This window comes from Amphiprion ocellaris, chromosome 5 (assembly GCF_022539595.1).
Source record: "Amphiprion ocellaris isolate individual 3 ecotype Okinawa chromosome 5, ASM2253959v1, whole genome shotgun sequence".
In the NCBI taxonomy this organism is placed as follows: domain Eukaryota; kingdom Metazoa; phylum Chordata; class Actinopteri; family Pomacentridae; genus Amphiprion; species Amphiprion ocellaris.
Window position 1 is genome coordinate 33,167,012 of NC_072770.1, and position 19,782 is coordinate 33,186,793.

The 19,782-nt window shown below is 38.8% G+C and overlaps 2 protein-coding genes across 3 annotated transcripts; one reads left to right on the plus strand and one right to left on the minus strand.

Annotated features, from left to right (window-relative positions):
- Nucleotides 1-1,712: 1,712 nt before the first annotated feature.
- On the plus strand, nucleotides 1,713-7,840 carry tarbp2 (TAR (HIV) RNA binding protein 2). Its single transcript, XM_023293023.3, has 7 exons — nucleotides 1,713-1,938; nucleotides 3,011-3,325; nucleotides 3,573-3,642; nucleotides 3,757-3,874; nucleotides 4,459-4,586; nucleotides 4,850-5,045; nucleotides 6,102-7,840. The coding sequence occupies exons 1-7, from the start codon at nucleotides 1,886-1,888 to the stop codon at nucleotides 6,257-6,259; spliced, it is 1,038 nt and encodes a 345-aa protein (XP_023148791.1). The 5' UTR covers nucleotides 1,713-1,885; the 3' UTR covers nucleotides 6,260-7,840.
- Nucleotides 7,808-19,782, minus strand: tespa1 (thymocyte expressed, positive selection associated 1). 2 transcript variants are annotated; one of them, XM_023293019.3, is made up of 12 exons: nucleotides 17,312-19,782; nucleotides 16,176-16,357; nucleotides 15,748-15,790; nucleotides 14,798-14,838; nucleotides 14,433-14,486; nucleotides 12,655-12,694; nucleotides 12,310-12,354; nucleotides 12,022-12,117; nucleotides 11,495-11,703; nucleotides 10,136-11,352; nucleotides 9,210-9,297; nucleotides 7,808-8,310 (listed from the first exon to the last, which is right to left on the minus strand). In XM_023293019.3, the coding sequence occupies exons 2-12, from the start codon at nucleotides 16,312-16,314 to the stop codon at nucleotides 8,219-8,221; spliced, it is 2,064 nt and encodes a 687-aa protein (XP_023148787.1). In that variant the 5' UTR covers nucleotides 16,315-16,357; nucleotides 17,312-19,782; the 3' UTR covers nucleotides 7,808-8,218. The 2 variants fall into 2 exon arrangements, with proteins under 2 accessions (XP_023148787.1, XP_023148788.1); XM_023293020.3 differs by having other exon boundaries at nucleotides 16,176-16,398.

Sequence of the window (19,782 nt, forward strand, 5' to 3'; positions counted from 1 at the left end):
GAAATCATTATAAACTACTGAAACTCAGTTGATGCAGTTGATTGCTTATTTTAGTACAATTATCATTTAATATGCTTTACCATAACTATCCTTTTCATGTAATTGTCTTCAAATGTGTCACTCCATGCATTTATGTGTAGTGCTGCATGTTATTAGTCCTCCAAGGAACTGGTGGAATTATCTGACGATCGGCGTACATTTGTCTTATAATCTGTCTGTCTGTGCGCAACATTACTCAAAAACAGACCAACAGATTTGGATGAAATTTTCAGAAATGTCAGAAATGACACAAGGACCAAGTGATTAGATTTTGGCAGTGATGTGGATTATAGTTTAGGTCCATGGATTTGTTAAAAATTTTCGTATCATTGCGAGAGAGCGGCATGGCGTCACTGTAACTATGACAACAAGTGAACGCTATGTCAGCTGTCTGCTGACAATCACATGATTGTGATCCTACTACAAATCCACCACTGTAGACTTATTGGGACTTATCCATCAGAAATCATACAATGAGCAATCTTGGTGGAATGCTGTGCTCTCTGAGTGCTTTTCTTGTTAATTTTATGTCTTTGTTGTCCCGTAGTTTGTATTTGTCATTTCTCTCCAAACTTCTCTGTAGGCATCTCTGGGTTTGGACCTGCACAGGTGTGATCTGTGTCTATGGTCCCACCAACCTTTCTATTTTCATGTTGTCTTGTTTGTTTCTGCTATCCTTTTCTCCCTCCCTTTCATCCTCACCCCTACTGGTCGAGGCAGATGGCTGCCCTCCCTTAGCCTGGTTCTGTTCGATGTATTTCCTCTCCACTGTCACCAATATGTTTGCTTATAGTAAACTGAGTTGGAATTTTTCTTGTACAATTCTGTAAGATCTAACTCTAAATTAATATTTTTAATTAGTCTGGTATTTTGTTAGAGTATGTAATATTGTAGGTACTTGGGCTTAACATTTAAGTTAGTCAAGTTAATTTGTATAATATATATCATATTGTAGGGTCTTATCCTTAATATTCACCCCTCTATGGGAAAGCACTTTGGCTCAACAGCTGTTGCTTTAAATGTGCTACATAAATAAACTATTATCTTATTGTTTTCATTGTGTGTCACTTTATAATCCACTGCGGTTGTCTGAGAGCAGCAATTTTAAGACTCCAGTTTACAGATCATGAAAAGGGTAGTTAACTAAAATGCCAGTATGTTCTTTTTGGTACTGTTTATGCTGATGACACAATTTTGTATTACTGTGTGGATACTATGTTTTGCCGTCAAAGCACTTTATGTCCAGTTGCAAATTGCACATAAATTAGTTCTGATTGCAAATGAAAACCATTCGAACAATATGTGTTCTTCACCAAAGTCAAAAATCTTGTCCTCTCTACCAGAAAATGGTACATATAGTACAACCATCTACGAATCTGGACTGATGAGAACTTCTCTTTTAAATATCAGGCGTTTACATTAGGGACTAAACTACAACAGCAAAAATGTTTCTTTCACAGGAATAAATCACGTTTCCCCACTACATTGCACTGCAACTATCTTATTTGTTGTAGAGATTAAATAATTGTCCATACCTTTATCACAGACTGCACATGAAACTAAATATATTACACACAGCGTTTGGTGCTTACCGTGGATTTAACAAGTGCTGGATGCAGTCTGTTGAAGAAAGACCCGCAGTTTCTCAGGGACCCTTGACGTCATATCTGTGCGCCGCTGTGTCGTCTGTTGGAGCGGAGGAGGCTTCGTCTGCAGCTCTTCACATGTCGCTGTCTGATCATCTGTCTGGGAAAATAATACATTTTAGCTAATGAAAGCAAGTGTCTGTTCTGGTGGGGGGATTTGCCATCCGAAACCGACCGGCTCTGTCTGCGTGAAATAGGGAATGAACGACGAGACAGCATCGGACAGCTGGAAGAGAAACTCCGGGTGCTCCAGGTGAAGCTGTGCAGAGGCTAAGCTAGCATAGCACCGCGGCTAGCCCCGGGCCAATCTGACAGTTAGCTCGGTCATTTTATCAGTTCATTTTCCTAACCGCTTCTGTCAACGAATCTGCTAGTTTTAAATCTGACAAATATCACGCAAAGTTATTTGGTACAGACTTAACTGAGCTAACTTCACGGAACGGTGCTAACATCCAGCTGCCTCGTTTCTAAAGTGTTTACACCAAGTTTTCCAGCTGCGTTTAGCATCAGAAGTTGATTGGACTTTGCCACCCTAGGTTATGATTGCATTAATTAATTTTGGATTAAAGAAAGTCATTTTTATTTATTGATCTTCTCCCAGTGTGTACTAAATGGTTGTTGTGACCCAGAGAGCTGCAGGTGCTCCTGGAGCTCCAGTAACAACACTTTGTTAAAGCACTCTAGTAATCAAAACACACACGTCTTTATCGAGATCAAGACCAAGCACAACTTCACACAGTTAGGTTCATTTATAGAATGTTTTCAGTACTGATCATATGTACTGGGGTTTAAAGCAAAATGCATTTTTAATCGTGTGTTAGCTGCTTTAGCAACTTCATTTATGAGGGCAGTGCATCAAAAATGACAATAATGTTGTTTCCAGTTATGTCTTGTGATATACAATGGTTTTAGAAAATTTTTGCTGGGGTTTTGAGACTTTCACTGCTGAGATATCTGCTCCCTCCAAACAAATTTAGTAAACTTTAAATCTGAATAACTACTCACAGCAGACCCCTTGTTGTTGGTTTCTCTAAATTATGCCTGTAATGTATGTGTGTAAGACCCACTGTGATGGAGTGGTGGCAGAATTTCTTCAAATCTGGATCTTAAAACCGCTTACGAATTTGTTAAAGTGACTGAAGATAAAATATGTTGTTCAAACAAAGAGGAAATCACATAGTTCTGAATTGCACAGTTATGGGAGCATCTATTAAATGTGTTCTTAAGGTGTATAAATGACACGTCTCACTAAAGCCCTTTGTTAATAAATCAGCAGGCATTTGACAATGATAGCCAGTCTCATGCAGGGTTTTACTTTTGTTTAGTATTGAGCAAATGCTGGCTGTGAATCCCGGAAAGACGCCCATCAGTCTGCTGCAGGAGTATGGAACGCGGATAGGCAAGACCCCAGTGTATGACCTGCTGAAGGCCGAGGGACAGGCCCACCAGCCCAACTTCACATTCCGCGTCTCCGTCGGAGAGATCAGCTGCACCGGCCAAGGGCCCAGCAAGAAGGCAGCCAAGCACAAAGCAGCTGAGGCTGCTCTGAAGATGCTCAAGGGAGGCCTTGGCGTTCCCGCCGGAGTCGGTGTTGGAGTAGACGGGTTTATTGGGGTTGATGTGCCTACTGATGGAGACGGGTCAGTTTGTTTTATTTTCATGTTTAGTTTTTTTTTTTTTTTTTTTTAGAAAAACATGGATTCAGTTTCAGTTTTTGTTATCCTCAACAGTACCTTGCTATTGTCTACAGATCTAATGGGTTATTGTGAGGCAGACCAATCTGACTGTTAGGTAGAATGTTTCAGTAGTAAGCAAATACAGGCTAGAGGTCTGTGTGGTTTCATTATTTCCTGTTCTGCTTTTTTGTTAATCTCAACTTCTGTGCAGCTCCCAGTCAGAGATGAAGACCTCGGGCAGTTCTCAGCAGTCTGAATGTAACCCTGTGGGGGCTCTGCAGGTAAATACACAAAGATTATACTGTTTGAATAAATGCTGTCATTGCGTATGTTATTACAATATTTGTATAGCTGATTAGTTTATGCATTTCTTTTCCTGTTTATGTCTCTCTCAGGAATTGGTGGTGCAGAAAGGATGGCGTTTGCCAGAGTACACAGTCACCCAGGAGTCTGGCCCAGCACATCGTAAAGAGTTCACCATGACCTGCAGAGTCGAGAGATTTGTAGAAATTGGTACACTGCTTGATTTTTCACTCTCTCAGCATGGGTGTGTCCTGTCTGTTTGCAGGTGGCTGACTATGGTCATGGTCACACCTCATTTTCTATCAATCACGCTATATCACCACCCATTTAAAAAGAAAAAATGCAGTTAAAGTCAGTTGTGAAACATTCAAGGAAATAATGTTAATAGAATACAGTTCACTGATGCCAGTGCTGCTTTGTATAGAGCACAACTAACATTAGCACTAACCAACAACTAAGATGGCGTCACAGTTGGCCACCTCAACTGACTTCCTCTGTGGTTCTGTTTTATCAGTTTTACATATATATTTTATTGATATTGTACAGTTTAGCTTGAATCTTATTCTGTTTCTGTTGTATTGAATTGAAAATGTTTATAATTCTGTGTATATTGGTAAAATAAATGAATATTCAATTTAGAATCTTGAATCTTAATACATGAAGCGTTAATGTCACAATTTAACAAGAATGGGCTTCTTAATTCGATAAGAGGTAAAATCTGGGGTTTCTTGTGCTTTGAAATCTTACTGAATGGCAATCAGTAAATTGATCAATAATCTCCTATTTCTCACCAGGAAGTGGTACATCTAAGAAGTTAGCCAAAAGAAACGCAGCAGCTAAGATGTTATCACGTATCCATGATGTCCCAGTAGACCTGAGGACCAGCAATGACGCTGACCCCGAAGATGACACATTTACCATGGTGAGAGACAAACATAAGTACGCTTTCTTTGTGCACCAGATCTGAGGAAATTGCTTTTCATCACAAGAGGAAAGTGTGTGCAACTTTAACTTTTAGTTAAATACCAGGGATAGCAATGTTTCCCATGTTTTTGTTGCAGCTGATTGTTTTACAGGGCTACATATCTTATATTCTGTTCCCAATTATGTCTCATTAGTATTGTTGGCGGATAATGATGGTGTCCACAAATTTGTGTAAAACTTATCTTCCCTTTGTACACACAGCACATGGGAAGCAGAGCTGAGTCAGGCAAAAGTAAAGGTTTCAGCTGTACATGGGACTCTCTGCGTAACTCAGCTGGAGAGAAGATCCTCCAGCTCCGTAGCCACCCTCTGGGTATGCCCTCCGACTCCAACTTCTGCTCCTTGCTGAGTGACCTGTCTGTGGAGCAGCGCTTCGATGTCAGTTATCTGGATCTAGGTAAGGTCACAAACAGTAGAACTCAAATTGATCATATGACAGTGTAAAGAGAAATGGGGAATCATGGATGTCAACATCAGACACAGTTTAGTTTTAGTAGCATGCAAATATGATAGTTCAGCTGAACTTTCACTGTGATATTAGGTTGCAAAAGCCTCTCGCTGTGCTCGGCAATGTCTTGAGTACATTTAGATGTAATGCCAGAGAACAAACGGCTTGCTGTGTGGTTACTATTACTGTCATCAGATAAGGAGGAAGTGATCTGCAGCTGCACGGTGTCACAGTTTTGTGGGGAACTATTTTATCTGTGGACAGCACTTCACAGATGGACTATAGTTTAAGATGACAGTTGTACTTGTGGCACTACATTAGTGTTAAAATTCTTCATTGAATTCCTAATATTTATGTGTTATTTTATTTTTCTGTTTTGTAGAATTAGAGCGTGTGATGAGCAGCTTACACTATTTTACATTCCACCAAGCATATGACTAATGAAACCATTACAAAAAATGTGTTATCAGAATTTCTGTCATATGATTTTTGTGGTTGAATATGAATGCAATATTATTTTACAGATGTAATTTATCTCAAATGATTCTCCTTCATAGGCCACATATGCTGTCTGTTATTTACATTTTCTATAATTTTCTATTTACTCACTTATTTACTCAATATGTGGGATCATTTTGAATCAATAGTTCTATCTTAAACTTAATTGGGATAATAAACGTTCCAACTTTACAAAAACAAGACCTTATCTGAAGTCCAGCTGGCATCAAAGTTTAAAAGTATGTGAATGCTCGTAGCTATAAAACCTCTAAAGAGATTGATAGGAGATATTATCAGCCCATTCAAACTGCTGAAATGTGCTGTAGTGCTGTTTAAAGACATAAACATAGAGATTGATATTTTCAATTCTCCCTCCTATTCCCATATTAATTTTGAGGTTGGAAATATCTATTGTTTTGTAAATTTGGAACTACCAGACAGAAGTAAATCAGCATTAACAACACTTTGATGTTTTTTTTTTAATGACTTTCTTTGTTCTTGTTTCAGAGGAGCGCAGCCTCAGTGGACTGTGTCAGTGTCTAGTGGAGCTGTCCACACAGCCAATCACAGTGTGCCATGGCTTTGCTCCAAATATAGATGCTGCTCGAGCCAACGCGGCCCACAATGCACTGCAGTACCTCAAAATCATGGCGGGAGGGAAATGATCGGCCTCGATGATTTCCTCCTTCACAGACTGAAACTCGTCACTACACAATGCCATCATGAATTTCCGCTTTGGACAACGGAGGCATTTGATGAGTTTAAATAATGTGAATTACCTCAGATTTGGAAATGGAGACATTTTCTGCTCTTTTTTAGTCCCACTGGCATCTAATTGTAGCCAATGAAGACTTGGTTACCCAAAAAGTCAGAAGTCCCTCTTTTTTTCTGCATATTTGTCACAAATTATTTAAAAATGCATTTTCAGCATTTTTACTTTTCCTCCTCATTCTATCCACTGTGTTTTCCATAGTCTGTCTAAATTATAAATGTTGCTTATGCAGTAACTTTCTGTCCCTGTTAACTCCAGACAAATTCGGACGCAGTTAAAAAGTGCAAAAGGTCAAAGGGGTTTGTAAAATTGGGTGTTGGATTTATTGGTGCTTTGTTGAATCCCGGTTCTCATGGTTGGACGTAAAAAAAAACACAAAACACTCCAGCCATGCTGCTGAAACGCTGAGAGGAAGAGACTCTGCTGAATAAATATCAGAGGATAATTATTTTAAAGATGGACCTTTTTACAGATGAGCTGATAAAAAGTGGCTTTTCTTTTTTTGTTGTTTTATCGATTTGACCCCAGAAACTTCAAGTATTTGTGTCTGTGATGTTCTTAATGTTTGGCCAGATTATCTTTGTTTAAGATTATGACTTCAAATTAGGTGTAAAGTTTTGGAAACTTTTATAGGAATTCCATCTTTAAATTGTCTCTATTACTCTTTTTTTTTTTTTTTTTTTTTTAGATTGCAACATTTGCATGAGGTGCTTTGTAGATCGGTTTCTGGTACATTTGTGACAAGGCTGAAAGAGGAACAAGTACAATGAGTATTATGATAAAACCTTGACCTTGTTAAAATTACTAAACATAGTTACTTTTAGCTTTCTTTATCACAGACCATACAAAGCTACCACATATTTTTATGTGGATTTTCAATATTATTACCTCAGTAATGTCTTTTATGCTTGTAATGCCCAGTATTGTTTCTTTTATCATTTAAACCCCTGTGTTTTCCTCAGTTTTTTTTCTTACCAACATGAATGTGACTCCAATTATGACATTTAAAAACTGATGACGATTTTCCAGATTATATTGTTCGACTACCTGTTGTGTCTTGGTGTAAGGTTTCGCCACAGCTGACCTCACTGTTCCGTATTGGTCGTTGCACTCAATATATGTATTGAAAATAGTATAGAGTTTGCACTACTACAGATAATATCTTTTGCACAATGCAGTCTGACCACATTTCTGTACATCTACCAGCACTGGCATCAAGTTCAGTGTGCTTGATGTGACGTTGACCTCATTCTCTGAAATGGCAGATCTGCATAATGTTTTTCTGATTATTGGACAAAGGAAGTTAACTGCTGGGTTTTAATGAATTTTAGGTGCTGACACCATTGACGTCAATGCGGACAGTATATTTGACGAAGTGGTGGTAAGAGAAAATATTGCCCAGTTTTAAAAGGTGTAAATGAAATACAAGCTTTATGGAAAATTGTTTTCAATAAAACATTTTTTGTCCATTTTACTGCTGTTGTAATGAATTCAATACATTCCTTCACATGGTAACATATGCTCCACACTGTTTCTTTAAAACCTTTGACTTATTTATAAGAAGGATTAATGACAATATTCTGTGTTTAGTATGAGCACTTGTGAAAAACGTAATGCTTTGCTTCAAACTTTTCTTATTAGAAGAAAAGCTTCTTGAGTGTAGAGCTTCTGAAAACTTCATGTCAGCCTTACAGTCTATTTGACATTTTCATGTTTTGGAGCTGTTTGACTTAAAAGTCCTTGCTTTGAAGCACTTTCACAATCGCTAGTTTTACAACCTTAAATCTTCAGTGCAGGAAAAGGTTCACAGATGAGAAACTCTGCTGTGCAAATTGTTTCCATGGGTTTTCTGTCATCTACTGTGTCTGTCTGATGAGGGAGTGACTTCTTCGTCTGCGTAGCCGCTGCTGTCGGACTGCATGCTGTCACCGCGAACCACTTCACCTACATAAGAGCAGAAACACAGTCAGAGATGTTCTACAGACAATGTGTACTACTGCATAAATGCAGCTGCAGTCTGATCTAAAGAGGCACATACAGTAACAAACACACCTGCACAGTGACCTGTATACACATGTGCCTGTCAGACTGAGAAAGCACTCCTCCGATGATCAGTTACTTTTCATGGTCACACACACATCTGTTCCTACATAAATATATCAGAATTATTCAATTCCTCACAGATCTTTAATACAAGAGGTAAGTAAAATATTGCTTTGTGTGACCAGACAAAGTATTACAAATAACTTTGTGCACACACAAAATTTATCTTTTCATTACTCATATATAACCATTCAAACTGGGTGAATCCCATTTTTGCTGTGAACAGATTAATTTGAGGACCACACAAAATAACCTTCAGAATATTACAAACAGTTCTTTTGAAATTAGGCTCTACAACACATGTTCATGCTAAAATAGTCATGTCAGGCAATGAAAAAGCACAAAAAGCACTCAGAGAGTGCAGTACTCCACTAAGCCTGCTCAGTTGTTGTATCATTTCCAACAGATAAGTCCACAGCGGTGGATTTGTAGTAGGATTGCAATCATGTGAACGTCAGCAGGCAGCTGATGTAGCGTTCACTTGTAGTCATAGTTACAGTGACACCGTGCAGTTATCTTGCAATAACACAGAAATCTTTAACAAATCCGTGGATCCAGACAAAAAGCCGCATCACTATCAAATTCTAATCACTGGGTCTTTGTGTCATTTCTGACCTTCCCTGAAAATTTCATCCAAATCCGTTCGTCTGTTTTTGAGTAATGTGCACAAACAGACAAACATATGCCGATTGTCACACAACTCTGCCGCGTTCCTTGACAGAATAATAAATATACACTACCTTTGTATTGTTGTTTCTTGGACAATGATAAGGCTGATGTTCTTGTAGTTTCTGATTGTCCCATTTCTTCTTCTCCTGCACTATGCACCTAGGGAGAAAAAAAAAACATGAAATATGTATTTTATACTGTACCTGTTTTACCTCTTGTATGATTAGGAAACAATGTCATGAAGAATTATGTATTATTAGAGCTAAACAATATATTATTTTATATACTTTGTATGCTGCAATATAATCACAAAGATGCTCTGTGATCATTTAAAGGGGTCCATCATGGTATACCATTTAAACCCATTTGTTAGAAAGTCATTCATATTACTTTTCCAGTTTTCTTTCCATCTGATAAGTAACATATTGTTGTTTAGATGGATTGATTATTTTTGCTTGGGCAAAACAAACTTCTAAACATCTAATTTATAAAGTATTTAGAAGATAAATCTCTGAAAATATGGAATTTAATAGAAATGATTATGAAGCAACATTAGGCGCTATTCTGGATGGGCTTCACTGCTGATGGCACAACTAGTTTATTTGCTGATTACACTTAACATCACACCACACCACACCAGCCATGTGTGAGTCAACAACCAAAACTAAGCCTTGCCCACTGAGGAAAGATCATCTGGCACATTAAGATGCTAGACTGTATGTAGAAATAAGATGATGAATTCTTTCATCATATCTCTTGATGGACTTATACGTTGGATTGATGGGTCATTACTGAGTTACCAAATCTAAATCTAAATATTAGTCCAATAGTAAACTCTACAAATAAAGATATAGAATCAAATCAGGTGAAACAGTGTGACACTTTTTTTTTTATCATCATAACATATTTACGGTAATGCTATGTTTTTCAGCATCATCTAGCTCTAGATTTAGATTGTAGATACTACAAATGCAGAACTGTTTTCAAATTACTGTACCTCTTCCAGCTCAAAGGAGTTAACCTGCTGAAGGTTATTGGAGAAATGGTTCAGGCCCTGATGTGCCACAGGATTCAGGTAGCATCTTTCCCCCTCATTAACTGAATCTGCACATGTCTGGACAGATGAGTCAGGTGAAGCATGACAGGAATCTGGTGTGTTCAAAGAACACAAAGAAACATCATCCTCTTCCCAGCCGGTTACAGTGATACAGTAATGAGTGTAGCTGCCATTGGGCTCCAGGACAGGAAGTGATGTGGATGTATCCAGCTGTGTGGCCTCTCCTGAAGAGGCAATGTCGTCTGTGTATGAGTCCTCTTGAGGCTCAGAGATGGTGGTTTGTCTGTTTGGTTTGTGTGATCTAGAACATGTTCTATCTGTACTTTTTAAACCAGAGGAGATATGAAGTAAACTGTTCCGACTGTGTGTGTTTTGATGGCGCAAAGGCGCCTGGTGTACACTCTCGACTATCTGCGGACAGATTAGATCATATGTAGCCTTGGCAACAAGCTCTCGCTCAGCTGTCCTTGAGTTACTTTGAACCAAACGTGGGTGCAGTTCTGGTGGACATGAAAGCAACGGATGTTCTGTTTCTATCACAGTTCCTCCTGATAGCGATGATGCTACAGATGTTCTCACATTGTGATCCATCCTGTCCAGGTCTGTTTGTTTGACACTGTTTTCATCACTATTAACATTATCTGTTTGTTTATGGTCTTGCATCTTTTTCTGACAGATTTTATTTTCATTCTGATGAATGTCTGTATCCGCCATGGTCTGCTGTGTTTGCACTTCTTTCCCACTGTAACACAACCTTTCATCATCTGTGATCAGCCCAACATCCACAGCTGAATTACTCCTGTCATGTTCCTCCAAATCCAGCTTCTTGGTAGCCCCAGTCTTGACTTTCAGGACTATATCCACAACTTCAGGGAGGCTGGATCTTTTCCTGGGAGAGGGCTGTGGAGATGTGGAGTCTGACCCACGGGGGGAGCCTGTGTAGAGGCACATCTTGTTGACGGTGTCCTTCAGCCTCTCCACCGGAGACCGCGGCTCGCTGCGAATGTTGCTCCTGAACCGTTCGATTCTCTCCACAGGAGAAGAGAAGGTAAACTCTGGTGTGGTCAGTTTCTGGAGAGGAGTGCGGGACACGTGGGAGTAGAGGGAATAGAAAGCGTTGGCCATTGCTGTGAGCACTTGCACTTGTCTGAAACGACCTGTGGAAAGATTAAAACGTAAATGAAAGGATCTCAATCCATAATGATTTCACCTTATCACACGTTGAACAGTATTATGCAATTTCACAAAGCAATGAAAGATAACCTGCAGCAGAGTGATTACATAACTCCATAGTCTTACTAGCAAGAGAGAGGCTGGGGTCTTCCTCTCTTATCCGTCGCAGCTGTGAGTCCAGGAAGAGGCGGAAATTGATGCCCTGAGCCTGAGAGGGAAACGTGAAGAAGCGAGGAGGGATGCGCACAGTGACCTGTGGCTCTTCGGAGCCAAAACCCAGCTCATAAAGAGTCTCCTCGGCATCCTCTGAGCACAACTGCAGGACCTCTGATACACTAATGTGAGAAAAACAGATGAAATGTTGCATGCACGACAGTACAGCACCTCAAAAATGTTTTATAAAATCATATTATTTGGGACCAATAAAGAGAAATGCAAACAATATCTCAAAAAGAATCAGGATGAAGTATTATTGAATAGACTAGAATTGGAACACATTATGTTATCCAGGTAAAAGCAGGTCAGAAAAAGACTAATATTGAGGAGAAAACTATTTGAAAACAGCTGCTAAGTAGGGTATTTAAAAACAAAGAGTATGGTCAGAAGTTTTTGGACCGACAGAAAAATATAAGCTTTAAGTGTTGTGCCCTCACCTTGATGTGCTTCTCCAGGTGGAGGAGGAGAGGCAGCTGGAAGCCATGCTGTGGCCCAAGTTCAGGGACGGCAGACATAGTCCCTGCCGAGGGGTACTATAGGCAACACACACGAAGAGTTTTAATGTATACAACATAGATATTAGGAATGATATAAATGCCTCACTTTGTTTTTGGTTTGCATTTTAAAATAGAAAAAAAAAAACAATTTCTCTACAGAACAAGTCCAAAGCAAATAATTTAATATCAGCATTACTTTTTGACTTGAGGAGGAAGTTGGCCACTGACCTGGTGAGTCTGCTTCGCTGGTTGAGGGAGGGATGTCGCGGCCGGCTTCACAGTCAGCACAGAGCAAGAAAAAGAAGAAAATAGCAACAGGCCATTAATTACTAGTTTAGTAAGTTCACAAAGTGTCTTCAAATGTTCTTCAAAACCAAGAAATGTCTCCATAATACGAGAAGTTTAGTCTACAGTCAAGTGCTGTTGACCTATCAGTTGCTGTCATCACAATGAGCAAAACAGCACGGATTCATATATGTGAGCATTTGCTAGTTCAATCTAATCAGTAGTAAAACAGATTTTTTATTGTTGTTTCAATGTTACCATAATAACAAGATTGCAGTTTCTACTCACCCAGCTTCAGATGTAATTCCTCCACTATTTAACACAGAAGCTGAAACAAAGAAATCATTCCAGAATTAAAGAAAAATATACTGATACAAATGTTGGTTTCATAGTCTACTTGCAAACCTGTGCCCACATACGTGTGTGTATGTACTGAGTGTGCTGAAAAAAACAGTTCATACAACTGCTGAAGTATCTGTACCAGCATGACACTCCAGGAGGAATCCGTATGCCATCTTTACAAAGACAAACCAATACAAATGGTGTAATGTTACGGATATTTTTTTATCACATAACACATGAGGAAAATGCCCCTTTACTCTACCCTTCCCTGACCTGGTATATTGCTTCCTGTGTATGGAGGCATCCAGCTCTGAATCAAACTCTCTTTGAACAGAGAAACACATCTGACCCCACACAGATGTCTTATCTTTCAATGTTCGAACTGTGTGAATGAGGTGTGAGTTTGCTTTGTTAGATAGCTTCCGCTTTAGGTAACTCCATGATTTGCTTGTTGAATGATTGAAGAGGTTAAGTTGTTAATTCAGTCGTAGATGTAGACAGTTATTGAGTTTATTTTAATTAGCTTTGTTGAAATATCCACATCATAGAAAAAGGAGTTACACTTTTGTTCAAAGCAAGTGCATCACCCCTTAAAATGAATATCTCTAACCAACTGCATCAGATAAGATTGTAATTGAAGGAAATTGCATTAGGTGTTACTTTCAGCTAGGTAAACTTTGACTGCAAGAGTTGCAAGAGTGAACTTTGCATTTTGTTTTACATTTAAAATGAGAAAATAAAGCACCTTGGGGACTTCTGATCAACATTACAGTCACAAATATGTTTTTCTGAAACTGTTGTGTAGAGGCTACAAATGCATTTTGGAACAGTTTGAGAGCAGGTGTCAAATATTGCTTTGTCTTAACTGTTAATAAAAAGATTTTGTATATATTTCTGCTTGTGATGCTAGTCCTTAATGTGACATATCACTGCAAAAAATAAAGGTTTGAAATGTGAAATTCCATTGTGATAAACTGCATATCTGGATTAATATTTTATGGTTATCTGTTTTTTTCCCCTCCTACAGCTCACTAAAAAAATGGACTGTACTAATAAACAGACCCTTAAACCGATTATTCTTGGTGCCAGATTATTTTACAATAATAGTAATCATCTTTAAAATCTACAATAAATCTAAAGCACTAAGCCATTAGATTGAAAGCCTTCTTTACCCTGCAGTTACATCCAAAGTTATCACTTAGATTGTAAAATATATTGTAGAAATATATATTGTGTGGCCCTGACAAGGCTGTAAATTTGTAAGGGTTGATTTTTTCTTTTAAACTGAGCCCTTTTATAAACTAATCTTAAGCATGTTAACAAAAAAGTACTGTCTAGCATGTACTTCCCCCTCTCAGAAATATCCTCCTTGGCAGAGGTACAGTAACACTTCGCAACACTGGATGTTTCAGTGATTACAACTGATATGCATGAGATGGTCAGTCCGCCTGTGTTTTTAACTATTACAAAATTCTTTTAAAAATCATCCAATTTTTCTGTCACAGACGTTTCCTGTTTCGTTAGTTTCATTTACGTAAGTGTGTGTTACTCATGCTGTGTGGGTATAATACTGAAGACTGGTTTAAGGTTAAAGTAAGGACCAGGTTATGTAGCTGGCAGGAAATGAATGTAAGTAAATGTAACCTCCTCCACCTCTAAAGTGACGTAAACATTATGGGAACTGTGTGTCCATGTATACGCATGTATGCAAAATCTGTGCTTACCATCGGCTCCAAGACTTAGGTCATCAGCAAAGTTGTTTGCTTGTAGCACAGACTCTGAAGGACACAGTCAATGATTTACATCTGTAAGCACATTATGCTAATTTCCTGTGCAATATGTAAATAAATCACATTTACGTCAACGCCCAAATTAGGTATAAATTTGAAATATTTGTACTTGACTTTAGTATCTACATGCTACTCAGTACCTCTGCTCTACTGCAATTCAAAAGAAAGTCTGGTACTCTTTACTTCAGTGTATTTGATAGTTTTAGCTTATTAAACATTATGTAATATTAGAGATGAAACTACTCAAATGAACAGAGAATATTTCAAATTAAATAAGGTTTGTGTCAGTTCTCACTCACCAAAACTCAGCTGACCGCTGCTCTCTCTGCAGGCATCTGACCTGTAAAGCAACATTTCAAACATCAATTTGCACATACCCAGTCTGTTCCATTTGCATGCTTCTACCAAACAAGTGATTGCGTTTGCATAAATGGTTTCATCTACAGCTGGATAGCAGCCTGGTCACAGTACAAGCTTGTGAGATCTAGTCTGTAATCGTTTTTCAAAAGTGGCAAAGTCTCGTCAACTTCCTCTTGGAGAAATATTAACCTCCCAACAGACACGTTCATTTTCATGTTGAGTTCTGCGAATACATTTCACCACTACTTATTCTGTTTACTGTACTCTTTCCTGGTGGTACGGGCCTTTTTGATGCACATGTGCTGTATGTAGCACCTCTTTAATAACCACCGGTGCAGCTTCCTTTTCAATTACAGACATATGAGACGATAAATAATGCCGTCCTTCCTCCAATCAGTTTCACAACAGGAGGAACTCTTATTTTATTCCAGTTATATGACTGAGTTACTGTACACCACAAGGGAATTTTTAGAAAGTCAAGGGCTGAAGTTTTTTTTTCCATTGTTGTGGTTGTTTATTTAATGAAACAGCTTTCAGCACTGAAGACTAGGAGAAGCGATTGCATCTATATCCTGACAATGATTATTTTAAAATAATGTGCTGTGACATTTACCAGGTGGAGACAATATTTTCCAAATCAGCAAAAGGTTAAGTGAGATTACTCAGCACTTATTTCAGTCAGCTGAACTGTGAAATGCATCATCTACAACAACATCTTGCTGCAGCGTCTTCCTGGAACACCTGACTTCTGAGAGTTTCCACTCTGTGCTTTCTGTTGTTTGCTAACCATTTTCCAGTGACTGACATATTGTCTTTCAGAGCCTTGAGAGTGAGCGCTCAAAAAATATCATCTCAGAACAATAACAAGCGGCAAAGCGTGTTGACTCACCCACAGCCGAGGAGCCAGTTCTCAATCTTTCCTGTGAAGCATCCTGTGGAAATCACACACTTAGGTTCATGAGTAATCCTCATTAAAAAACATGTTTATTCACATTTCTCTTTTATAACTAACTTCCCTCTGATAAATACTCAACAGTCTATTATGACAAATATGGAACCTCTAATTGCAGGGAAGTACTGCAATTTCTCAATTCCCTATAAGAAGTGATTAAGCTTTACATGCACACAACTATTTTGTGAGGTAGTAATGATAAGAATTACGGTGCTGATAAACAAGGAGCAAAATATCCTACTTCCCTTGAAAATCTCTACTGGATCACAGGTATCTTCAAGCTCAGTGAATGCTTTGTCACACAACTTGTACATAATGTACAGTTGTGTGACAGAATCCATCACCAATACTGAGTTTGCACTCACCATCAGAAAAGACATCATCGTCTGCTATGGAGGCCGACTGAAAGCTGCACAGCGTCCGGTCAGGTTCCTCCAGAGTGGGCCACTGTCGGCTGCTGTTGATCCAGGCTCGCCGCCTCACTGTGGAGGACGGGCTGTCCATCGCCTCAGTTCACAGACGGCCAGGCAACATGGTGGGGCCGAAGCTGTTGAGGCACAAAGACAGAGCCAGAGGGGAAAATCCAGACTGTACAGTTTAAGATTTTCACTTATGGTTGCTTTAATATGCTCAAACTGCCAACATTTTTACATTATTTTCTGGCTTTTCTGAACTTAAACACCAAACATTACGGACAGGATGCTTGCTCATCAAGTGCAATAATTGAATTCTCTGGCAAGTCTGAGAAACAAATTGATTCTGTATGAACTATTAGCCACTACTATGGTAACATACTTTCTTCATTTGTGCTTTTAAATGAATATTTATTCTGTCTAGAAACACTACTTCATAACCACTTTTCATGGGCATATATGTGTCTACAGTGCAGGAAAACATAAACATAAAGCTAGTATTAGGCAAATATCAGTATTAATATGATATAAATTTATAAAACTATTCTAGTGGGCACAAGGATACTGCAGCAAGTTCAGGTTGGCGGTCAAATGAACACGTGAAATAAATCACATTTTTTTCAGAATAAGCATAAAATTGACAAAATGATAAACTCTAAAGGAGTATAAATGATTTCAAACAATATTTACGCTCTGTGTGTTCAAATAAAATGCATGCATCAAACTGAGGAGATGAAATAAGACACAGGTAGCAGCTGGTACAGTACAGTAAAACAGAGTCCAAAAGATAAACATTACATCATTCTAATTAATCAACGCCTACAAGTCTTTATTAACTTTAATATATGAGCCCAACCAAACATAATGTAGACAAATACAACACTGACAAATTAGGAATTTGTAGTTTTTAGTGTCTACAGAAGCCCACCACTGTACTACATATCATATAAATAGGATATAAGGTTTTCTCTAACCTGCGTTAGAGGCGTCCACCGGTTGCGTTTATAACTATATTAGTCAGGCGTGTTGAGAGATTTTCTAAAATCTATTTAAAGCGAAAAAATTTGAGAGACGAAAAGCAGCTTTACCTTCATGGACGCGGGTTTCAGTTGTGCGTCAGCGGCGCTCTATTTCTCGTTTCCTGTTGAGGCAGGTTCAAATATCTCAAACTTCATCTGCAGCTTCAGCAAACTGTCAAACTGCATCCAGGCCGCCTCGGCTTATCAGCCGCCCAAGAGCGATTAAAGGGCTTTTCTGCCGGTTTCTTCCGAAAAGTACGAGTCGTGAAGGCAGCGGGCTGTGAATTTGCGCGGATCACCGCAGGTTTGAGGAGCTTGTAGGAAGTGACTTTGCATCTCATCTGAAATACAAAAAGTTTTACCAGCGTGGGAAGCAGCTGCGACACATCCTGCAGAAAACACTCAAACAGGTTTCTGGAAATGTCAAGTCAAGGCCTGACAGCAGCTGCAGCTCCAATCATCAGGACCATCAGAGTCATTTGGAAGATAGGAAAAGCATCTGCTCTGCGATATCAAGTTTAGCGGTTTATAGCAGGTTATCATTATGATTTGGAGACATTCAATATGGAAATCCAGTCAGATATGGAGCTGGGAATCAATTAGTGGTACTTTAGTAGGTTATATTACATAAGAAGTCAAGTGTTTATCAGCTGTGAGGCGTTATTAAAAGTGAACAGCCACCTCATTTATGTTTTATTGACACTTTTTGTTTGCGCACTGTAAACCATCACAAAGGAAATTAATTGAATCCACTCATCTTTTCCAGTTTACTCGAGATAAAGAGATGGATTTCTAGTTAATTGTATTTAAAATGTCTAAAGGCACTGTGAGAGAGTTAAAACTACCAAGGGAGTCTTATTTTTGTGGTTTGAGAAACAATGTTGGAAGCATGCTGTCCGTTTTTAACACACATTAAATGAAGTTATGATTGTTTCTTTAAATCATGACAGCCATGACAAAGTTTATTACTGAATTCAGTCCCTACATCTGTAGATTCATCATGTCTCACTGTAACCAGGAGCGGCCTCGCTACTTCTTTACACAGAAAATCAAGAAGAAACTCTTAAAACTTAGGAAATGTTAAGGTAAGTTTGTAACTGTTGCCTATATGACTGACCGATTCACCTCATTGCCGTAAGTTTGTTTCACTTGCTTTGTCAGTTCAGTTAATTTAACTTGATGACGTTGAACTAAACATTCAACTGAAGTGCAGTTAAGTCATATTTTTAGGACAGCTGTGGAATTTACATTTACTAGAAGGATCCTTCATTAACTAACTTTTACTGATTTGAAAATACCTTTTCAGTAAATTGTAAACATTAAGGATTTTCTTTTTTTTCTTCAGTAAGTGATCGACAGCTTTCACAACCCAAAAGTCATTTTCATTTATGGCTTCTAATAAACCTAAGCATTTATTAATGTAAAAAACAAGCAAACAAACCAAAAAAAAAAAAATTAGCGATTTCTTCATTAAGGGTTAAAAAATCGTACCAACATCTTGTAATGCCACAGATGTAAAAGTTTTAATTAAAGCATATGCAAATACTCGAATGAATGTATTTCTAAGGGACTGTCTTCTTTAGCACACCTAAGGAATTTGGTGAAGTAGCCTAGAGGAAAGGAATCACATTAACACAGGTACTGCTTTGCATATGTTTGTCTATGCTATGCATGAGAGCAGCACTTTCTATTCCATTTCATTTATTTGAGTTTAGGAAAAGGTCTAATTGTACAAAACCTGTAATAAGCTCATTAACTATGACGGACTAAACTTTTCAACCGTGTGCAAAAAAAAAAAAGCTAAAATTGTCATTATCACCAATTAATGCAACAATATATAGTAATGTAGCACTGACAGGGGTCATTCTGCTGCACAGTGGTTACTTATGACATTTTCTTTACAATGTTAAATTCTTACTTTTGCACAAGCAAATGATCTGAAAACCTTCTGCTGGATGGAGTTAGATTATGGTATAGACTGAGCCAGGTGTAATCATGAAACGACACACTGTTTTGTGGAAGGAGTGTTGTGAATAAATAGGAGAAACAATCCCTATTTCTCAGACTACCTGTAGAAACACCAGTGTGGCCTCAGACAGAGCTGGGTGGGCTCAGGCCTGTCCTGAGGACGGACTCCACCCTCTGTCCTGTTTACATGGGCACATGTGCAGCTTCACTGACAGCCCCCTCACAAATCCCTACGATAAAAGCCCTCCCACAAGCGAGCCATTTTCTCCTCCCAGCGCGGTTGTAGCCAGTGTGTGAGTGTGATGGGGGATCTTGTCCTCCACCCGGCCTGACTCCTCCCGCCTCCTTGCTGTTTCCCGACCCACAGGGCGCCACCAGGGAGTGGCCAGTGGCCACGGAGGCAAGACTTAAAACACCCAGTCCGCCTTCCAGCTTCCACACCTCCGTGTTTAAAGTTAGAGATGAGCTTTAGCACCGTTACTCTTTTGAACTATGAGCCCATATTTCATAAAGACGAAGTGGAATTATCGATACTTACGTGTATTTGTTTACTCATTGAGCCTTTAAAGCGG

Excerpts from the sequence above, each read along its gene's own strand:
- tarbp2 (XM_023293023.3), top strand. The coding sequence starts at position 1,886 with ATGAACGACGAGACAGCATCGGACAGCTGGAAGAGAAACTCCGGGTGC. Across the intron at positions 3,326-3,572 it reads GTGCCTACTGATGGAGACGG|CTCCCAGTCAGAGATGAAGA; the intron begins GTCAGTTTGTTT and ends ACTTCTGTGCAG. Across the intron at positions 3,875-4,458 it reads CGAGAGATTTGTAGAAATTG|GAAGTGGTACATCTAAGAAG; the intron begins GTACACTGCTTG and ends ATTTCTCACCAG.
- tespa1 (XM_023293019.3), bottom strand. The coding sequence starts at position 16,314 with ATGGACAGCCCGTCCTCCACAGTGAGGCGGCGAGCCTGGATCAACAGC. Across the intron at positions 12,355-12,654 it reads GGAATTACATCTGAAGCTGG|CCGGCCGCGACATCCCTCCC; the intron begins GTGAGTAGAAAC and ends CTGACTGTGAAG. Across the intron at positions 8,311-9,209 it reads CAAGAAACAACAATACAAAG|GTGAAGTGGTTCGCGGTGAC; the intron begins GTAGTGTATATT and ends GCTCTTATGTAG.